The sequence below is a fragment of the Musa acuminata genome, chromosome BXJ1-6, assembly GCF_036884655.1.
Source record: "Musa acuminata AAA Group cultivar baxijiao chromosome BXJ1-6, Cavendish_Baxijiao_AAA, whole genome shotgun sequence".
NCBI lineage: Eukaryota > Viridiplantae > Streptophyta > Magnoliopsida > Zingiberales > Musaceae > Musa > Musa acuminata.
In genome coordinates, this window is record NC_088332.1 from 33732459 (window position 1) to 33750456 (window position 17998).

Genomic DNA, 17998 nt, shown 5'->3' on the forward strand with positions numbered 1-17998 from the left:
GCTATTTAAGCTGTTCGTTTTTCATTCGCGGTGAGTAGTGGGAGAGAGGGAGGGAGAGATGGAGGGGATCGTTGTGGGGATTCTTTCGATGCTTCTGGTGTTCGCTCTCATCCCACTGCTTTGGTGGAGGAGACGTCAGGTCGCTCGTTCCCCTCACGACCACGAAGATGAACCGCAGCCGCAACAGGTGATTCCTAATCGTTCTTGATTCTTCATTCGAGGTCTTTTATTTTAGGGTTGTCCACCGTGTTTAGATGTGCTTAGGAAGGATCTTTTGGAACGGGATTTATCATCGGACGCTTTATCCGGGCCATCATCATTCGATTGGAGCTTCTTTTTCTTGTTTGAGGAAACTTTCGATGGAATTCTCGAAGAATCATTGCATGATTGATGGAAAATTTGTAATTTCTCGAGAACGATTTTGTCTTGGAATATTAAAACTTGTTGACTGTGATTTAGAAGAAGGGGGAAAAATCGAACTAGAAGAGATCTGGCGTCTCCTCTGTTTACATAGGGTTTTCAGGATTCGTTGGAACTTTGGGGTATGTCCGCTTCTTGATATATTGACCTTAAATTTCACCGAAGACATGGTGGCTTTGTAATTAGTTTGAATTTCTTGAGACGAAGCTGGTTAGGAGCATCCGAAACCTAGCTAACGAGATTTAAAGAATGGAATGGAATGGAAGAGAGAGAGAGAGAGAGAGAGAGAGAGAGAGAGAGAGATCTTCTAGGCTGACTTCTGTTTACTTAGGGTTTTCAGTAGTTGTTGGAACTGTTGGCATATGGCTGCTTCTTGATATATTTGTTTGGAACGAGTGTCGGCACTAAGAAGAGGGGGGGGGGGGGGGGGGCGGGGTGTTAGTTTGAAAGCATATGGAAGAGGGTAGTGGATGTAAAGCAAGTAAGGCAGTTTGCAGTTAAGATAAATAGCAAAATAGAAATGCAAACCGAATTATAGTGGTTCGGTCATCGTGACCTACATCCACTCCACTGATTCCCCTTCCGTCGAGGCCACCGGTATCTACTAACGATCTTCCTTCAATGGGCGAAGATTAACCACCCTTACAACTCGATTCTCCTTTTGACAGATTTAGAAGAGAACCTTTACAACCCCCATAACCTCCACTTTTAAACTTCACTAGCACTTAGAGTTTGAGAGGAGTTTACACAAGATTACTGCAGCATTTTTTTTTTCACTTTATATTCTTGTGTATGTTAACTAGGGATAAGAGGGGTATTTATAGGCCTCAAGTTGATTCAAACTTGAAGCCTAAAAATGTCTCATCCTGGGTTTCCGAGGTACGGGTGGTAATACCGCTTGCACTGGGCGGTACCATCGCTTGTAGCCTGACACTGGGCGGTACCACCGCTTGATAGTCTCTCGGAGGCTGTGTTTGGGCGGTACCATCGCATGACATAGTCTCGGAGATTGTGCCACAATGGTGCCACTTGTTGGGTCATTGTTTGGGCCTTTCATTGGGCCCAACACAGTCTATACATGGGCCCAATTGGCTCCTAATTGGGTTGGCTCAATTCCAATCCCAATTATGTGCTAACTACGAGACAGAATGTTCGGACTTCCGACGAACTCTCGAACTCCCAACGAAATCGCGTCCTTGACTCCGAGACTTCATTTTGCTTTATGCCTTGCTATCGTAGTTAATCCTTCCCTGTTAAAACTTACTTCGATCTAGACAATTATTACTAAGATAATCAAATGTTGTCTATTGGTTCATCGATGCTTTGTCCTCTCTTCGACGCATCGTCCTCTCTTGCGGCCTATTGTCCAATCGGCTAGTTGACTTCCGCAACTCTGATTTCCTTGGCGCAATATTCGCTCTTCTTGGCCCGATGCCCGAACTCATGGCCCGAAGCCTTTTGTCGATACATCGACCGATCCTTCGGCTCGACATCCAATCTTTTGACATGTTTTTCTCCGGCCCAACATGATTCTTCCTGCTTTAATTGTCTCTCCCTGATCGAAGCATCCCGCGTCACTCCGATGTTGTCCATTGGTTCATCGATGCTTTGTCCGATTCTTCGGCGCATCGTCCTCTCTTGCGGCCTATTGTCCAATCGGCTAATTGACTTCCGCAACTCCGATTTCCTTGGCGCAATATTCGCTTTTCTTGGCCCGATGCCCGAACTCATGGCCCGAAGCCTTTTGTCGATACATCGACCGATCGTTCGGCTCGACGTCCAATCTTTCGACATGTTTTTCTCCGGCCCAACATGATTCTTCCTGCTTTAATTGTCTCTCCCTGATCGAAGCATCCCGCGTCACTCAAAACATAGATCAAATCATAAACACTATTAATTGGTTTCATTATTAAAATCCGAGATTCAACAATCTTCCCATTTTTTATGATGACAACAAATTGATGATAGAGTTAACCTTAACTCCCTCTATCAATATGACATATGTGAGATGAACTCTTGGATTCAAAAATTAAACCAACATGTTATTGTAAACTTATGCATAACATCATCATACTTCTCCCCCTTTGTCATCAACAAAAAGGAGAAGTTCAACTATCAAGTGTTTAGATATACAAGTTCAAATCATTGCATTATAGACATAATCTCAAGTTTTATCATCATGCAAGTTAGCAATAATTTTGAGTTTTACAAGTTTGTAAATTTTGTTAGATGTGCATGTTAGCATGTTTTGCTTCTTAAGATAGGCAAGATAACACTTTTGCTTCTCTTGAGATTGCAAGCTAGCAATTCTTGGTGATGTTCAAGATAGCAAGTTCTACATCATGCAAGCTAGCAAATTTTTACAACATTTTAAAAAATAAGCTAGCAATATTTGAGATGCTCAAGAAGGTAACTTTTGCTTCTTGTATGCAAGTTAGCAATCGTGTTTCTTTACAAGTTTTTCTCCTAGCAAATTTAGCAAGTGTTACATCAGAACATGTAAGCTAGTAAATTTATATCATTTTAGAGTATGCAAGATAGACTATTTTTGTATCTTCTTGAAATGTGTAACTTAACAAACATTGCTTATCTTGAGATTTGCAAGATAGCACTTCTTGCTTCTCTTTTGAGATGAGCAAGCTAGTAAGTTTGCCTCTTTTCGTGATGTGCATGCTAGCAATTTTTTTCTCCCCCTTTGTCATTGGTAAAAAGAGGGGAATAACAATACAATGGTGCAATTCATTTCTCTTTATTTTAATTTACAAATTATGACAAAGATAAAGTGTCATTCTTATTTCAAAATGTCATAATCGAGATAAACCTTGAATTCAAATCAAGGCAATTTTAATCATGATTCATATCATATGCAATGCATCATATACATCATCATAATAAAATCATAAGTATTGAATTAGTGCAGCGAATAAAAGTCATCGGTTCAAAATCTCGTTGCGATTAAATCCGTTTCGGAAGATGTTAACTTGAAAGCATACGGAAGAGTGTAGTGGATGTAAAGCAAGTAAGGCAGTTTGCAGTTAAGGTAATTAGCAAAACAGAAATGCAAACCGAATTATAGTGGTTCGGTCGTCGTGACTTATATCCACTCCACCGATTCCCCTTCCGTCGAGGCCACCGGCATCTACTAACGATCTTCCTTCAATGGGCGAAGATCAACCACTCTTACAACTCGATTTTCCTTTTGACAAGTTCAGGAGAGAACATTTACAACCCCCACAACCTCCCCTCTTAAATTTCACTAGCACTTAGAGTTTGAGAGGAGTTCACACAAGATTACAATAGCTTTTTCTTTCTTTTTCACTCTCTATTCTTGTGTATGTTAACCAGGGATGAGAGGGGTATTTATAAGCCTCAAGTTGATTCAAACTTGGAGCCTAAAAATGTCTCATCCCGGGTTTCCGGGGTACGGGCGGTACTACCGCCTGCACTGGGCGGTACCATCGCTTGTAGCCTGACATTGGATAGTACCATCGTCTAACAGTCTCTCGGAGACTGTGTCTAGGAGGTACCATCGCCCAGACTGGCGGTACCACCGCCTGACAGTGACACTGACGGTACCATCGCCTGACACAGTTTCTGAGATTGTGCCATGACGGTGCCACCTGTTGGGTCATTGTTTGGGCCTTTCATTGGACCCAACGCAGTCCATATATGGGCCCAATTGGCCCCTAATTGGGTTGGCCCAATTCCAATCTCAATTATGTGCTAACTACGAAATTTAAGACATTTACTAAGCTAAACAAATCTGTAAGTCTAGGTTTCTTCCGACGAGCTTGCGACGATCTTCCGGTGAACTTCCGATGATCTCTCGGCAATGTTCCAGCGAACTCTTGGCAAGCTCCTGGACTTCACGACGATCTTCTTTGTGAGATCCGACAAGCTTCTTTGGCAAGCTCTTGGACTTCTCAGTCAATTCTAGCAGAACTTCCGACGAACTATCACGGACTTAGCTGGAATTGCCTAAGTCGTGAGGCACCCTTGCGGTAAAGACACGAACTTAGCTTGCGTTGCCTAAGTGGCGAGGCACCCTTGTGGCAAAGACGCGAACTTAGCTTGCGTTGCCTAAGTCGCGCTTCGCCTTTGCAATTTGCGTCCACAAAGATCAGCCCACTTGCAACCTCTCGCAGGTCCCGAAGGACCTGTAAAAGAGAAAGTTGATTAGTTCAAAGAACGAGCGACGAACAAGTCCCAACGTCTCGCGAAAAGGGGAAGCTTTACAAGCAATTCAGCGAGCACCTTGCATGCATGTGAGAAAAGAGGGAGAGGAGGAAAACAAAGACTTTAAAGGGTTGAACGAACAGCTGCAAGTCCACAAACAGCTGCTCACCGGGTGCCAAGCGCGACAACAAGTTCCCGTCAAGGTAACGTGCGAACTTACGAAAGATTGTTCAACACCCAACACTATACCAAAGCCCCATCCCCCATGATGCCACCCGGGTGGTTCCAGGGTGCTGAGATGGCTGACGTTTCGCGTGCAGCAACGGGCTACAGAAAACAGCCCGTGGCACGCAAAAACGGAGCTGTTTTAGGACTGTTTTGCTCAGATCGGTGAGCGGTCGCACTATAGCGCTACAACTTGTTCGAACTTATATTTTTACAGGCAAAAGAACTTAAAACCAAGCCAAAACATGCTGCCAAGCAGCTGTACATGTAGATGAGAGCGACGAACGGTTCGTTGAACGGAGTTGTTGCGGGTGCGCGATGACCGTTCGTGACATTCTCCCCCACTCAAACTGTCTACGCCCTCGTCGACGCTTGTTGGTTGTTGTTGATAATTGCTTCTTCATGTCACTGGGCATCTTTGGGTTCCTAATTGGCTTCAGTTCGGGGAAGGTTTCGCCACTTCACCATTTACTCGGTCTGCTCAGCTCCATTGGGTAGCTTTATCTTGCGGTCCGCTAAAATAGTTTCAACTCGCTTCTCGTAGGAGACTCTGGTGTGGGGTAGTCGAGTTGGAACACTTCGGGAAGCATCTTGCGGATCCGAGTGGTAGGCTTTTAGGTTGCTGGCGTGAAGAACATTGTGAATTTTGAACCACGCCGGCAGTTGTAACTTGTAGGAGACGTTGCCCACCCTGCTGATAATTGGGAAGGGCCCTTCATACTTGCGCACCAATCATTTTTGTACTTTGTTCCTAAAGAATTGGAGTGATGCTGATTGGAGCTTTACTAGCACCAAATCGCTGACCTTGAACTCTTGCGGTCGCCTTCCCAAGTCTGTCCACTCCATCCTTTTTGCCGCCTTCTCCAAGTAAGCTTGCGCAATATCTGCATTTCGGTGCCACTCCTTTGAGAAGTGGTAGGCTGACGGACTACTCCCAGTATACCCGATTGCCATGGTGTGAGGAGTTGACGGTTGTTGTCTTGTAATGATCTCGAAGGGGCTCTTGTTGGACGCAGAGCTCCGCTGCAAGTTGTAGGAGAATTGGGCAATGTCTAACAACTTCACCCAATCTTGTTGGTTGGCACTCACGTAGTGCCGAAGATATTGCTCTAGGAGCGAGTTTATCCTTTCGGTTTGGACATCCGTCTTGGGGTGGAGGCTTGTGGAGAAGTATAACTTGGACCCTAACAATTTGAATAGCTCGATCCAGAATCGTCCCAGGAACCGAGCGTCTCGATCACTGATGATATCGTGTGGGACTCCCCAATACTTCACCACATCCTTCATCATCAACTTGGCTGCCTCCTCTGCTAAACAGTCAGCGATTTAAAAAGGTGCTTGGGCGAGGCGAGGCGAGGCGAGGTCCGAGCGCCTCGCTAATCTCCCAGGCGGCGCGCTTCAAACAGGATTTTAGCTCTGGTTCGGTCCTGGTTCGGTCTCTGATGGTTAGTTGGTTCAATCGAACCAACTAAAACCGCTATAAGTGACAACCGAACCCTAACCCACGCCGCTGCTGCTCCCGATCCCGCTGCTCGCTGCTGTCACTACTTGCAAATGCTGCCGCTGTTGCCGCTGTCGTTGCTCGCAAACACTGTCGCTGTCGCCGCTCGCGCCTCTCGCTGCTCGCCGCTCCTGCTCATGCTCCTGCTGTCGCTGCTCGCAAACGCTGCCGCTGTCGCCGCTCGCGCCTCCCGCTGCTCGCCGCTCCTGCTCCCTTTGCTCGCCGCTGTTGCTGTCGCTGTCGCCGCTCGCCGCTGCCTCCTTACACTCCGCTGCCGCTTCCTCTTTTCTCAATCAGCAGGCTCAGTACCCCCTTGCACTTCTTCTTCTTCTGTTAACAGTATACTGTATACTGTTAATATTGTTAGGTTTATTTGAAATTATTAATTTTCAATACTATTAATAGATTTTCTTAATTTAATAGCATATTTTAATTTAAAATTTTAAATAATTATATTTATTAATTATATTATATATTTTTATATTTTAGCGCCTCACTTCGCTCGGGTGAGCGCCTAGCGCTTTTTAAATCACTGTGAACAGTGTAAGGGAGCAGCAATGAAAGTTGCATACTTTGAAAATCGATCGATCACACCACGAGTATCGATCCGAGTCTCTTTACTGCGTGCAAGCTTGATATGAAGTCCAAGAAAATGCTCTCCCACGACCTTTCTGGTACGGGCAACGACTCCAAAAGTCCCACCGGCTTTCATTGCTCCACCTTGTCTTACTGGCCAGTGAGGCACGTTCGAACATATTCCTCCACATCAGTCCCCATCTTCGGCCAATTGAAGGCCCTCTCCACAAGAGCCAAGGTTCTGTGAATGCCGGGGTGTCCAGCCCAAAGGGAATCGTGACACTCTCTTAAGAGTTCACGTCTCAGATTGTCTACTCGAGGAACATAAACTCTATTCCCTTTAGTGTAAACAAGTCCCTCCTGGACTTAAAATCGTCGTGCCTTGCCTTCTTTAGTGAGTTGTATCAGGGCTTCTGCTTGGGGATTGCTGTACAATCCATCCCTGATCCTGGAAAGGAAGTTGGAGTGCAACTGACTTGCTTGGCCTCTGCCCTCTAATTGTACGGCATTCACACGATCCACTTTCCGACTCAATGCATCGGCCACGATATTCGCCTTTTCGGGTTTGTACTCCATTGCCATATCAAACTCAGCCAGGAAGTCCTGCCATCGTGCTTTCTTTGGGGAGAGTTTCTTCTTAGTTTGGAAATAGCTTAAAACGATATTGTCCGTCCTTAGTACAAATCGCGATCCAAGAAGGTAGTGTCGCCAAACTCGTAGACAGTGGATCACCGCTGTCATCTCCTTCTCGTGCACCGGATACCGCCGCTCAGTCTCGTTGAGTTTGCGGCTCTTGTAAGCCACCGGATGACCCTCCTGCATGAGTACTCCCCCAATAGCGAAGTTTGAAGCATCTGTATGGACTTCGAAGGGCTCCCCATAGTCTAATAATTTAAGCACCGGTTCTTCTAATACAACAGCCTTTAGATCTTGGAATGCAATCTCACATTTATCAGACCACCTCCAAGGCTGCTCCTTCTTCAGCAACTCCATCAATGGAGTTGCACGCTTCGAATACCCCGTTATGAAGCGTCGATAGTAGTTGACGAAGCCAAGGAAGGATCTTAACTCTAGCATCTTCTTTGGAGTTCGCTATTCCGTAACCGCTTGCACCTTCGATTTGTCCATCCGAATGGAGCCATCACTGATTCGATGCCCCAAGAATAAGATCTCCATTTGGGCAAAGTAGCATTTCTCCCTTTTCACGAACAACGTGTTCTCCCTGAGAACCTTGAAGATTGTCCGAAGGTGCTTGACATGCTCCTCGAGCGTTTGATTGTAGACGACGATATCGTATAAGTAGATGACCACGAACTTATCCAATACTCCTTGAATAGTTGGTTCATGAGAGTGCAGAACGTGGCCGGAGCGTTGGTTAAGCTGAAAGGCATCACCAAGAACTCAAACGCTCTATACCTGGTCACCCAGGTAGTCTTCGTTTCATCGCCTTGAGCAATGCACACCTGCCAATACCCCGACCAAAGGTCGAGTTTTGAGAAATACTTGGCTTTGCCCAACTGGTCGGACAAGTCTGCGATGAGTGGGATGGGATACTTGTTCTTTACCGTCACTTTGTTGAGGGCTTGGTAATCGATGCATAGTCGGAGGCTTCCATCTTGTTTCTTCTGGAAGAGAACTGGAGCTCCGAATGGTGCTTTAGAGCTGCGGATGAGACCACCGCTTAGCAGTTCACCTAATTGCTTTTTGAGTTCTGCCAACTCTGGCGGGGGCATGCGGTAGGGTGGTCTCGCTGGAGGCTTCACTTCCGGCTCTAGCTCGATGTTGTGATCCACGCCTCCGTGTGGTGGAAAGAGTCTTCGGCAACTCGGGTGGCATAACGCCAGTGATCTCTTTCAGGACGTTCGCCACCACAAGAGGTTCATGAATGGCCTTCTCGTCGAGTGACTCTAGCTTCATAGCAACCACGAATGTTAATTCACCTTTTCGCACCCCTTTCTTTAGTTGTAATGCCAATATATGTTGAGGTTCCCTGGCTCCTCTCCGAGAGACAGGAACCACACAGGGGTCGTCACCTCCGATCACACATAGGGAGTTAAGGGACGACATTGACACCAACTTGGCCACGTGCATAAATTCCATTCCAAGAATCACTTGGAAGTCATCTAGTGGCACCACCATCATGTTTGTGCTCCCGCTCCATGTTCCGATCTTGATGGGAACTCCCTTTGTCAACCCGGAGATTTGCTTGGCCTCCGAGTTCACCGCCTTCATTCGACTTGGGCTCTTCTCCAAGATCAGCCCAAGTCGCTTTGCTTCTCGATCGGCGATAAAGCTGTGGGTAGCACCCGTGTCCACCATTGTACGGGTTGTTTGACCATTGAGCTTAATGTCTACATACATCAGCTCGCCACTTCTTGCTTTTTGTAACCAGTGATTGAAAGAGGCGCTCGGGCGAGGCGAGGCGAGGCCGAGCGCCTCGCTAATGTCCCAGGCGGTGCGCTTCAAACAGGTGTCGCCTGGGCGCTCGCCCGAGCCCAGGCGCTGGGCGCTTCGGGCGAGCGCCTAGGTAAACCAAGTGATCGAACCAAGATTTTAGGTCTAGTTCGGTCCTGGTTCGGTTGTTAGTTGGTTCAATCGAACCAACTAAACCGATATAACCCTTACCCAACCCTAACCCGCTGCCGCTGCCGCTCCCGATCTCGCTGCTCGTCGCTCCTGCTCGCGCCTCCCGCGAACCCTCCAGCTGCTCACGACTCCCGCGAGCCTTCCCTCTGCTCACGACTCTCGCTGCTCAGGCCTCCCGCGAGCCCTCCCGTTGCTCGCGACTCTCGCGAGCCCTCCCGCTGCTCGTGCCTCCCGCGAGCCTTCCCTCTGCTCGCGACTCCCTGCTCGCGCCTCCCGCGAGCCCTCCTAGCTGCTCGCGCCTCCCGCGAGCCCTCCCGCTGCTCGCGACTCTCGCGACTAGAATTTTTATTTAAAATAGCATATTTTTATTTAAAATTTTAAATAATTATGTTAATTAATTATATTATATACTTTTATATTTTAGTGCCTCGCTTCGCTTGGGCGAGCGCCTAGTGCCTCGGGCGTTTTTGGACCTTGGCGCCTTTTGGCGCCTAGCGCTTTTTAAATCACTGTTTGTAACCTTGTCTTCGTGTTCTCCTCCACTTGACCCCGCATGGTATTCAACAAATGCATTGCTCCCATCCGGGGTCCTTGCGACTCCTCATCGTCGCTGTTGGATTCAGAACTACTCAAACTAAGAGCGATAGCCTTGCCCTTGTCCGATCGGGGGTTGATGGAAGCTGTTAAAGTATTGAGTGCCTGTTTTTGTGGCCACTCCCTCACCATGTGTGGCCCTCCGCACAAGAAGCATCCGCCAGGTTTCGGGGCCTTGCCTTTCGGGCTTGGTCCTTTGTGGGAACTCTTCTTCCTCTGTTTGGGCTTGGTCCTTTGTGGGAACTCTTCTTCCTCTGTTCGCCCTCGAGCTCCTTCCCTCGAGAATATTTTGGAGGGCGATTGCTTGAAGATTGTTTCCTTTTTCCCGGGTCTTCGGAGGAAACAAAGTCGGTGAACCTTTTTGCGGCAACAATTGCCCCGATCACATCGGCGACATTCCTTCGATGTAGTTCTTGTTGAGCCCATGGCTTCAAACCATCGAGGAAGCTGATTAGCTTATCCTTCTCGGACATGTCCTGTATGTCCAGCATTAGCGCAGAAAATTGCTTCACGTAGTCTCGAATGTAGGTATTTTGGCGGAGTTGTCTCAACTTCCTTCTTGCGACGAACTCTATGTTCTCCTGTAGGAATTGAGTTCTCAACTCCCACTTCAGGTCCTCCCATGTGTCAACTCGACACCGACCTTGTTGGATTTCCTCCCAACGGGTTCGCCACCAAAGTTTTGCATCTCTGTTTAGATACATTGTTGCTATAGAAACTTTGGTTTCTTCAGAATCAGGCCTCGTAGCTCGAAAGTATTGTTCCATGTCGAATAGGAAATTTTCGAGCTCTTTGGCATCTCTGGCCCCTCCATAACCATGAGGCTCGAGTGCCCTCAAGTTTTGTGGCGGCGCAACGCGGGTGTTGCTTCCACCCGCATTTAGTGCTCTTGTGAGCATGGTCACCCTTGAAGTGAGTTCCGCCATAACTTCTTGCAGGTGTTGCGCAGAGTCTTTGGTGTCATCTGACAATCGATCGACTAGGGCCTTAACCTTGTCGATCCTGGTCTCTGCTTCTTCTTGCGAGCTTTCTACCCCAACAAGCCTTCGTTGGCCATGGTAGAGTTCCTCCAAGCTCGCTTCAAGAACATCCAAGTGGATTTCCGTCGTTGTGAGTCTCTCCTTATGACTCTTTTTCTCGGTTAGCGCTCCAGATTGTGCCTCCTCCACTCGTGGAAAACAGTCAACTTCTCGCTCATCATGTTCGCTGCCGCGCTCCTCCTGAGCGGCTCCAACAGCATGAGAGCGATTGTGCACTTGCAGCCCACCTGCGGCTGCTTGGGGCAAGGGTTCGGCTTGCCCCATCTTGCTTGATTCGCCACGATGCTTTGCCATGGCGAAGTTGCTTCGCTGCTCGCTCGAAGTGCTTGCCCGCTCTGATACCACAATGTCACAGACTTAGCTGGAATTGCTTAAGTCATGAGGCACCCTTGCGGCAAAGACGCAAACTTAGCTTGCGTTGCCTAAGTCGCGAGGCACCCTTGCGGCAAAGACGTGAACTTAGCTTGCGTTGCCTAAGTCGCGCTTCGCCTTTACGATTTGTGTCCGCAAAGTTCAGCCTACTTGCAACCTCGCGCAGGTCCCGAAGGACCTGTAAAAGAAGAAAGTTGATTAGTTCGAAGAACGAGCGACGGACAAGTCCCGACGTCTCGCGAAAAGGGGAAGCTTTACAAGCAATTCAGTGAGCGCCTTGCGTACACGAGAAAAGAGGGAGAGGAGGAAAACAAGGACTTTAGAGGGTTAAACGAACAGTTGCAAGTCCACAAACAGTTGCTCACCGGGTGTCGGGCGCGACAACAAGTTCCCGTCAAGGTAACATGCGAACTTGCGAAAGATTGTTCAACGCCCGACACTATACGAAGCCCCATCCCCCATGGTGCCACCCGGGTGGTTCTAGGGTGCTGAGATGGCTCACGTTTTGCGTGCAACAGCGGGCTGCAGAAAACAGCCCGTGGCACGCGAAAACGGAGTTGTTTTGGGGCTCTTTTGCTCGGTTCGGTGAGCGATCGCTTTGTAACTTGTTCGAACATACATTTTTACAAGCAAAAGGACTTAAAACCAAGTCAAAACATGCTGCCAAGCAGCTGTACATGTAGATGAGAGCGACGAACGGTTCGTTGAACGGAGTTGTCGCGGGTGCGCGACGACCGTTCGTGACAGAATGTCCGGACTTCCGACGAACTCTCGAACTCCCAACGAAATCGCGTCCTTGACTCCGAGACTTCAATTTGCTTTATGTCTTGCTATCGTAGTTAATCCCGCACAGTTAAAACCTACTTCGATCTAGACAATTATTACTAAGCTAATCAAATGTTGTCTGGCATGTCATTGGTTCATCGACGCTTCGTCCGATTCTTCGGCGTATCGTCCTATCTTCCGGCCTATTGTCCAATCGGCTAGTTGACCTCCACAACTCCAATTTCCTTGGCGCAATATCCACTCTTCTTGGGCCGATGCCCGAACTCATGGCTCGAAGCCTTCTGTCGATACGTCGACCGATCCTTCAGCTCGACGTTCAATTTTCTGACATGTTTTTCTCCGGCCCAACATGATTCTTCCTGCTTTAATTGTTTCTCCTTGATCGAAGCATCCCACGTCACGTAAAACGTAGATTAAATCATAAACACTATCAATTGGTTTAATCATCAAAATCCGAGATTCAACAATATTGACCTTAAATTTCACGTAAAACATGGTGGTTTTGTAATTAGTTATAGTTTCTTGAGACAAATTTGGTTAGGAATATCAAAAACCTAGATAATAAGATTTAGAAGAATGAAAAAAAAGGATAAAAATCATCTTGCATGGCTTATGTTCACGTAGGGTTTTCAGGAATTGTGGGAAGTTTTGGAGTATGGTCACTTCTTGATGTATTGACCTTAAATTTCATCTGGAACATGGTATTTCTATTTTCTTTCCTCAAAGAACCATTTTGGGATGCACCACGGTGGCAGTTGAAATTAGTGTCTCGACAAGCTCAATAGTTTCTTCTAAAATCTCCAGCAATTGGTAGCATACTGGTAGCTGTAATATCCTCAAGTCCGTAATTATGTGTTCTCCATTGAACTAGTACATGCTTGCTTTAGATTGCAAAATGAACATTGACTCTTATCTTTCAACTTTACAGATCCTAATATATTTTTTATTGTGTTGATGTTAATTCATTGTTTATTCTTCGAAAATGGAGTTCGGCAATTTTTTCTTCAAATTTTGTTTTATGATATTGACATTATACAGGCAGAAAGAGTGGTCCGCCCTTCCGGTGCTCGTCGCATGCGTCGCAGGCCAACTGCTGCCAGTTCATCTGCTGCTTCTACCAGTGAAGGTAATTTTCTTTTTGACCAGTAATTTGCCAACACTAGTTATATTCACATTAAAATTATTATTATTTTTGGTAGGAAATTTACCTGAGACATCTGCCTATTTTGTGTCTAACAGTCATTTTTTAGTTTTAACATATGTCAACTTGATGAGTAGTTCAAAATCTTCTCATATATTATTTTTCCTTTACCTGAACCGAAGTTTCAGATCATCAGGAAGAAAACTAACCTTATTTTTAGTTTAATGTTTTGCTTGTGTCTTATGTAAGGATTAGTTATTGAATAATCAAATATAAACTTAGGTTGAGAGGGGCACTGATTTTTTTTTGAAAGGATGACCTAGGAGTGAAAATCAGAGTATTTATGCTGACAAGGAACTCACATAAGAGCCAATGTCCTTGAGTCATCTCAAGACCTGTTTATATTTTAATTGGATCCATCCCTACACAATATGTTCTACTTCACTGGAAAAAAGCATGATCCTTTTTATATTGTTGTTATGAGTCCTTCCTTGAGTGGTCAAAATATTAGATGCAGCACCGTAGGTCCTTGAAAGGAGTTAATTCAGAGATATAATTTCCAGGATTACACTATGATAAAGTCCAATTATTTTAGTGGAGTCAACCATTTGTTGATGAAAAATGTTGATACTTCATTCATTGAGGCTCTATTTGAGATAAGAATTTCATGGGCATTTCTCATGAAATCCCATGATTCACTTAAATGATCTTTTATTCTCACCTGGATCTGGGTAGTTCAAAAATCCCAGTTAGCTACCGAAAACATGGGAACTGTCTTCATTGGGAAGCCTTTGTAGCTTGGAAATCCTCTGGATGGGGCCTTGAAATTCTCAGGTAAACATAAAATACATATATAATCCCTAAACATAACAAAAAATGGTTGGCATTTGAAATCTCAGGTTGAGATTTCAAAATTTGGCCAAGTACAAAATGGGAATTTCTGGTAGAACACCCTGTTGGAACTTAGGAGATCCTGAAATTTCTTATCCCCATACCAGAGGGCCCTTAAAGTTTTAGATCTCAGTTCTGATAGTTTTTGCTGGTTTTAGTCCAATATTCCTAGTTTTGGTCTGCAAAGTTAAAAAGAACAAAAGAAATTAGTGAACTCAAGAGAACCAATTTGATCTTTATTGGTCATTGTTTTAAGCTTTTCTCTCAAGAATTTTTTATTTTGAGCTTATTAGTCTCAAATGAAATTAGTTCTGTGTATATGAGCAAGTATTTTGTTCAAAACAATCATAATGTCTTGGCTACCACCTTCACCTTGCGGGAATAATTACATTAGGTGCCTTTCTTGGTCTCTTTAATATTACAACATCTAATGAAATGTGCACTGTTTTGTATATTGAAATATACTATACATCAATGAGTTGTTGGCAAAGAAAAGGTAAATCCATTGTCATTACATAACTTAATATATTTCAATAATAGTTCAAATCAAACTGTATTTTTTTTTGGTTCATCAAGCTCATGAATCAAAGTTAATCTTCAATCTATCAAATAGAATTTTTGAATTACTTATCTTTTGTTAGTTGGTAATTATTCTTGGTGATTGAATAATAAAAAAAGACTTTAACCTTCTGAATTGATGTTATTTTGACCAAGGTATACAATTTCGAATGATATTACCCGGTACGGGTGGTACGTATCGGTCCAATAGTAAACCGATACGCGGACCGCGCGCTACCGTGCGGTATATATATATATATATATATATATATATATATATATATATATATATATATATATAAATATAAAGGTGACGTCGTCTCGTTTTTCTGTGACGTCGTCTCGCCCGGGGAGAAGAGAGGTTTTTTTGTGACGTCGCCCCGCCCGGGGAGAAGAGAGGCGACGTCGCACATTTTTTTTAACTTTTATATATAAATATATAAATAAAAGATTTTATATTTATATATATATATATATATATATATATATATATATATATACACACACACACATCGAATGGTATACCGAGCAGTATACCGCTTGGTATACAGTACCGTACCGTACCGAGAGAATGTCGAAACTTCGATACGGTATGATATTTCAATCCTTGATTTAACTTGTGATTACATGTTTGACACCCTTCAAGCTTGGACAAGTTTGAGTTCATTGTAGTTATCTTTTGGATAAAACCTCTGGGCAATCTCATTCAAGTAATTCCAGTCATATAATAATTTTGGTTGCATCTGTTCATTGGTGCTACTTGTTGGAAAGATAGTATTCTTTCTTTGAGATATATGGAAAATAAATATTTTAAAAATTAGGCCCTTTGCTTAAAAGTATCCAGAGCACAAATGGGCCTTGTATTTTGGGATAAAAATATGCTTTTGGATAAATTCAGAGAAGTTAAGGGGTGGCATTTTGGTTTTGAACTATTATTCTTTTCAGTTATGGGTTTGGAATTCTAGTAGGTTTTTTATATTTGAAGCTTGTTACTAAATCAATTCAGTCTATCAGCTTTGTTAGGAGTTGGAATATAAATATAATGAACAAATGTAATTTCAGAAGTTCTTGATGAAAGTGATGAAGAGGTTGCAGAAGCTGATTACGTTGCCAAGGCATCAAAGAAAAAGGAAAAGAAGAAACAGGAACGTGAAGAACAGCGACAGGTGGAATACTGTGCAATTATTTTTCTGTAGGTTTTGTAAGCTAAGTCTGAATGGTCATTTGAAATCAACAATTATGTAAGGCTGAGGAGGCAGCACGTGAATCAAGAAAAACAAAGCAAGATCGCTATGCTGAAATGCGGAGGAGAAAGGATGAGGAGCGTGAAGCACAAGAGCGTTTGATGGTCTGTAACTTCAACATTTATTTTTTATTTTCAGATGATAAGCAATTTATCTGTCTTGAAGCAGTTTTATTCTTGAAATAGGAAGAAGAAGCTATGGCTCAGAAGGCCAAGGATGAGGAAGCTGCGGCTTTGGAGTTTGAAAAGTGGAAAGGGGAATTTTCTGTTGATGCTGAAGGTACAACAGAGATTGAGACGCGAGATGATAACCAGGGTTTACTTGCAAATTTTGTTGAATACATCAAGGTATATTTTATTTTTAATTTTTTTTGGACATTCCAATCTTTTCATTGTTAGTTTTTTCAATAACCTCGTTACAGTAATTTCAATAACACATGATTTATACTGAGAATTAACCGAGAGATTCTGGTAATGAGAGGGGTGAAGGTCTGGTGTACAAACTATATTCTAATTACCAAACTAGCAATGACTGAAGCAAGGACAAAGTGGTCTGGACTTCTTCTAACCCCGTGTAGATATACATTGGACAAGCTTAACTCTGGATGCAGTTTCTTTGATTACAGTTTATGTCAAAGTAGTATTGCTTGTCAATACTACTCTTCATTCAGTTCTTTAACCTGTGACAATGCCCATCACCACACCCACATGGAAAAACATGTGTGGAGCTTTAGGCTGACATACACCTTCGGCAAGGATGGTGGAAAGTTAATCCATTGAATTTATGTTGACCTTGATGCATGGATATGCACATCATATTTTGTTTGTTTACTCATTTATATGTTTATTTATTTAGTTTTAATTGCTTGGATTTCATTAGAACATTGAGGCATGTTTCAAGTCAACTGATATAATTCTAAAGTCTTCACATTTTTAGTTAATATATATTATATATTTGAACTGTTTCAGAAACAGAAATGTGTTCCTCTGGAGGACCTTGCAGCAGAATTCAAATTAAGAACGCAGGTACGGCCAAAAACTACTTGGTCATGGAACATCCTGTAGCGGTTGTGGACTTGACATGTTGACAGTTCGTCGATGAGTTGTATATATGAAAAATACTTTTCCGTAGGTCATGTTGTAGTCTTTTTTTTATGCTTGCTTGCACGTCTTTTCTGCTTATTGAAATTGTATGGAATTTTTGCAGGACTGCATCAATCGGATAATGACATTGGAGAGCATGGGTAAGTGTTGCACACATGCATTTTCAGTTGCTATGTTATTCTTCTCTTGGGATCGTTTTGGTCTCTGCATGCTGATTATACATGGCTCGTTAACTGTGCACGAGCAACGAGGGCAGTCGTTTCTACTTAAACACATGATGGGGTTTAGTTCGTATGACTCCGATCACTTTGAGTTGCAACTCATCTTATTTTCCGCGGTGGTTCAGGGAGCAAATTCATTGCAAGCTTACATGAACACTTGTATTGAATGTCCAGGGAGATTATCCGGTGTCATGGATGACCGTGGGAAGTACATATACATTTCACCTGAGGAAATGAGAGCAGTCGCCGATTACATCAAACGGCAAGGAAGAGTTAGCATCTCGCATCTAGCTAGTAAATCCAACCAGTTTATCGACTTGGAGCCAAAGCCTCAATTTGATGAACTGACTACGCCTCCGATTGCTGCTGCGTAGGAGTTCTTTGAACATTCAAGTGTTCTATGTGAAAGCATAGCGCTCTAATCCTTGTTTCCCTCGTTGTTTCTGCGCGACTCTAATCCTTTTAGGGATGGATCAAGATTGACGTTTAAATATGGATTGCATGTTCGACGGGTGTAGGGGGTAAATTTTTACTGAAAGAAGTTTAATGTTTCAAAGGAACCAA

General features: G+C 44.0%; 1 protein-coding gene across 1 annotated transcript; it reads left to right on the forward strand.

Annotated features, from left to right (window-relative positions):
- Positions 1-38: 38 nt before the first annotated feature.
- LOC135676704 (DDRGK domain-containing protein 1-like) lies at positions 39-17998 on the forward strand. Its single transcript, XM_065188162.1, has 8 exons — positions 39-187; positions 13315-13402; positions 15929-16032; positions 16113-16214; positions 16296-16457; positions 17079-17135; positions 17317-17353; positions 17609-17998. Exons 1-8 carry the CDS (start codon positions 59-61, stop codon positions 17806-17808), a joined length of 879 nt encoding a protein of 292 aa, XP_065044234.1. The 5' UTR covers positions 39-58; the 3' UTR covers positions 17809-17998.

Excerpts from the sequence above, each read along its gene's own strand:
- LOC135676704 (XM_065188162.1), top strand. The coding sequence starts at position 59 with ATGGAGGGGATCGTTGTGGGGATTCTTTCGATGCTTCTGGTGTTCGCT. Across the intron at positions 188-13,314 it reads ATGAACCGCAGCCGCAACAG|GCAGAAAGAGTGGTCCGCCC; the intron begins GTGATTCCTAAT and ends GACATTATACAG. Across the intron at positions 13,403-15,928 it reads TGCTGCTTCTACCAGTGAAG|AAGTTCTTGATGAAAGTGAT; the intron begins GTAATTTTCTTT and ends ATGTAATTTCAG.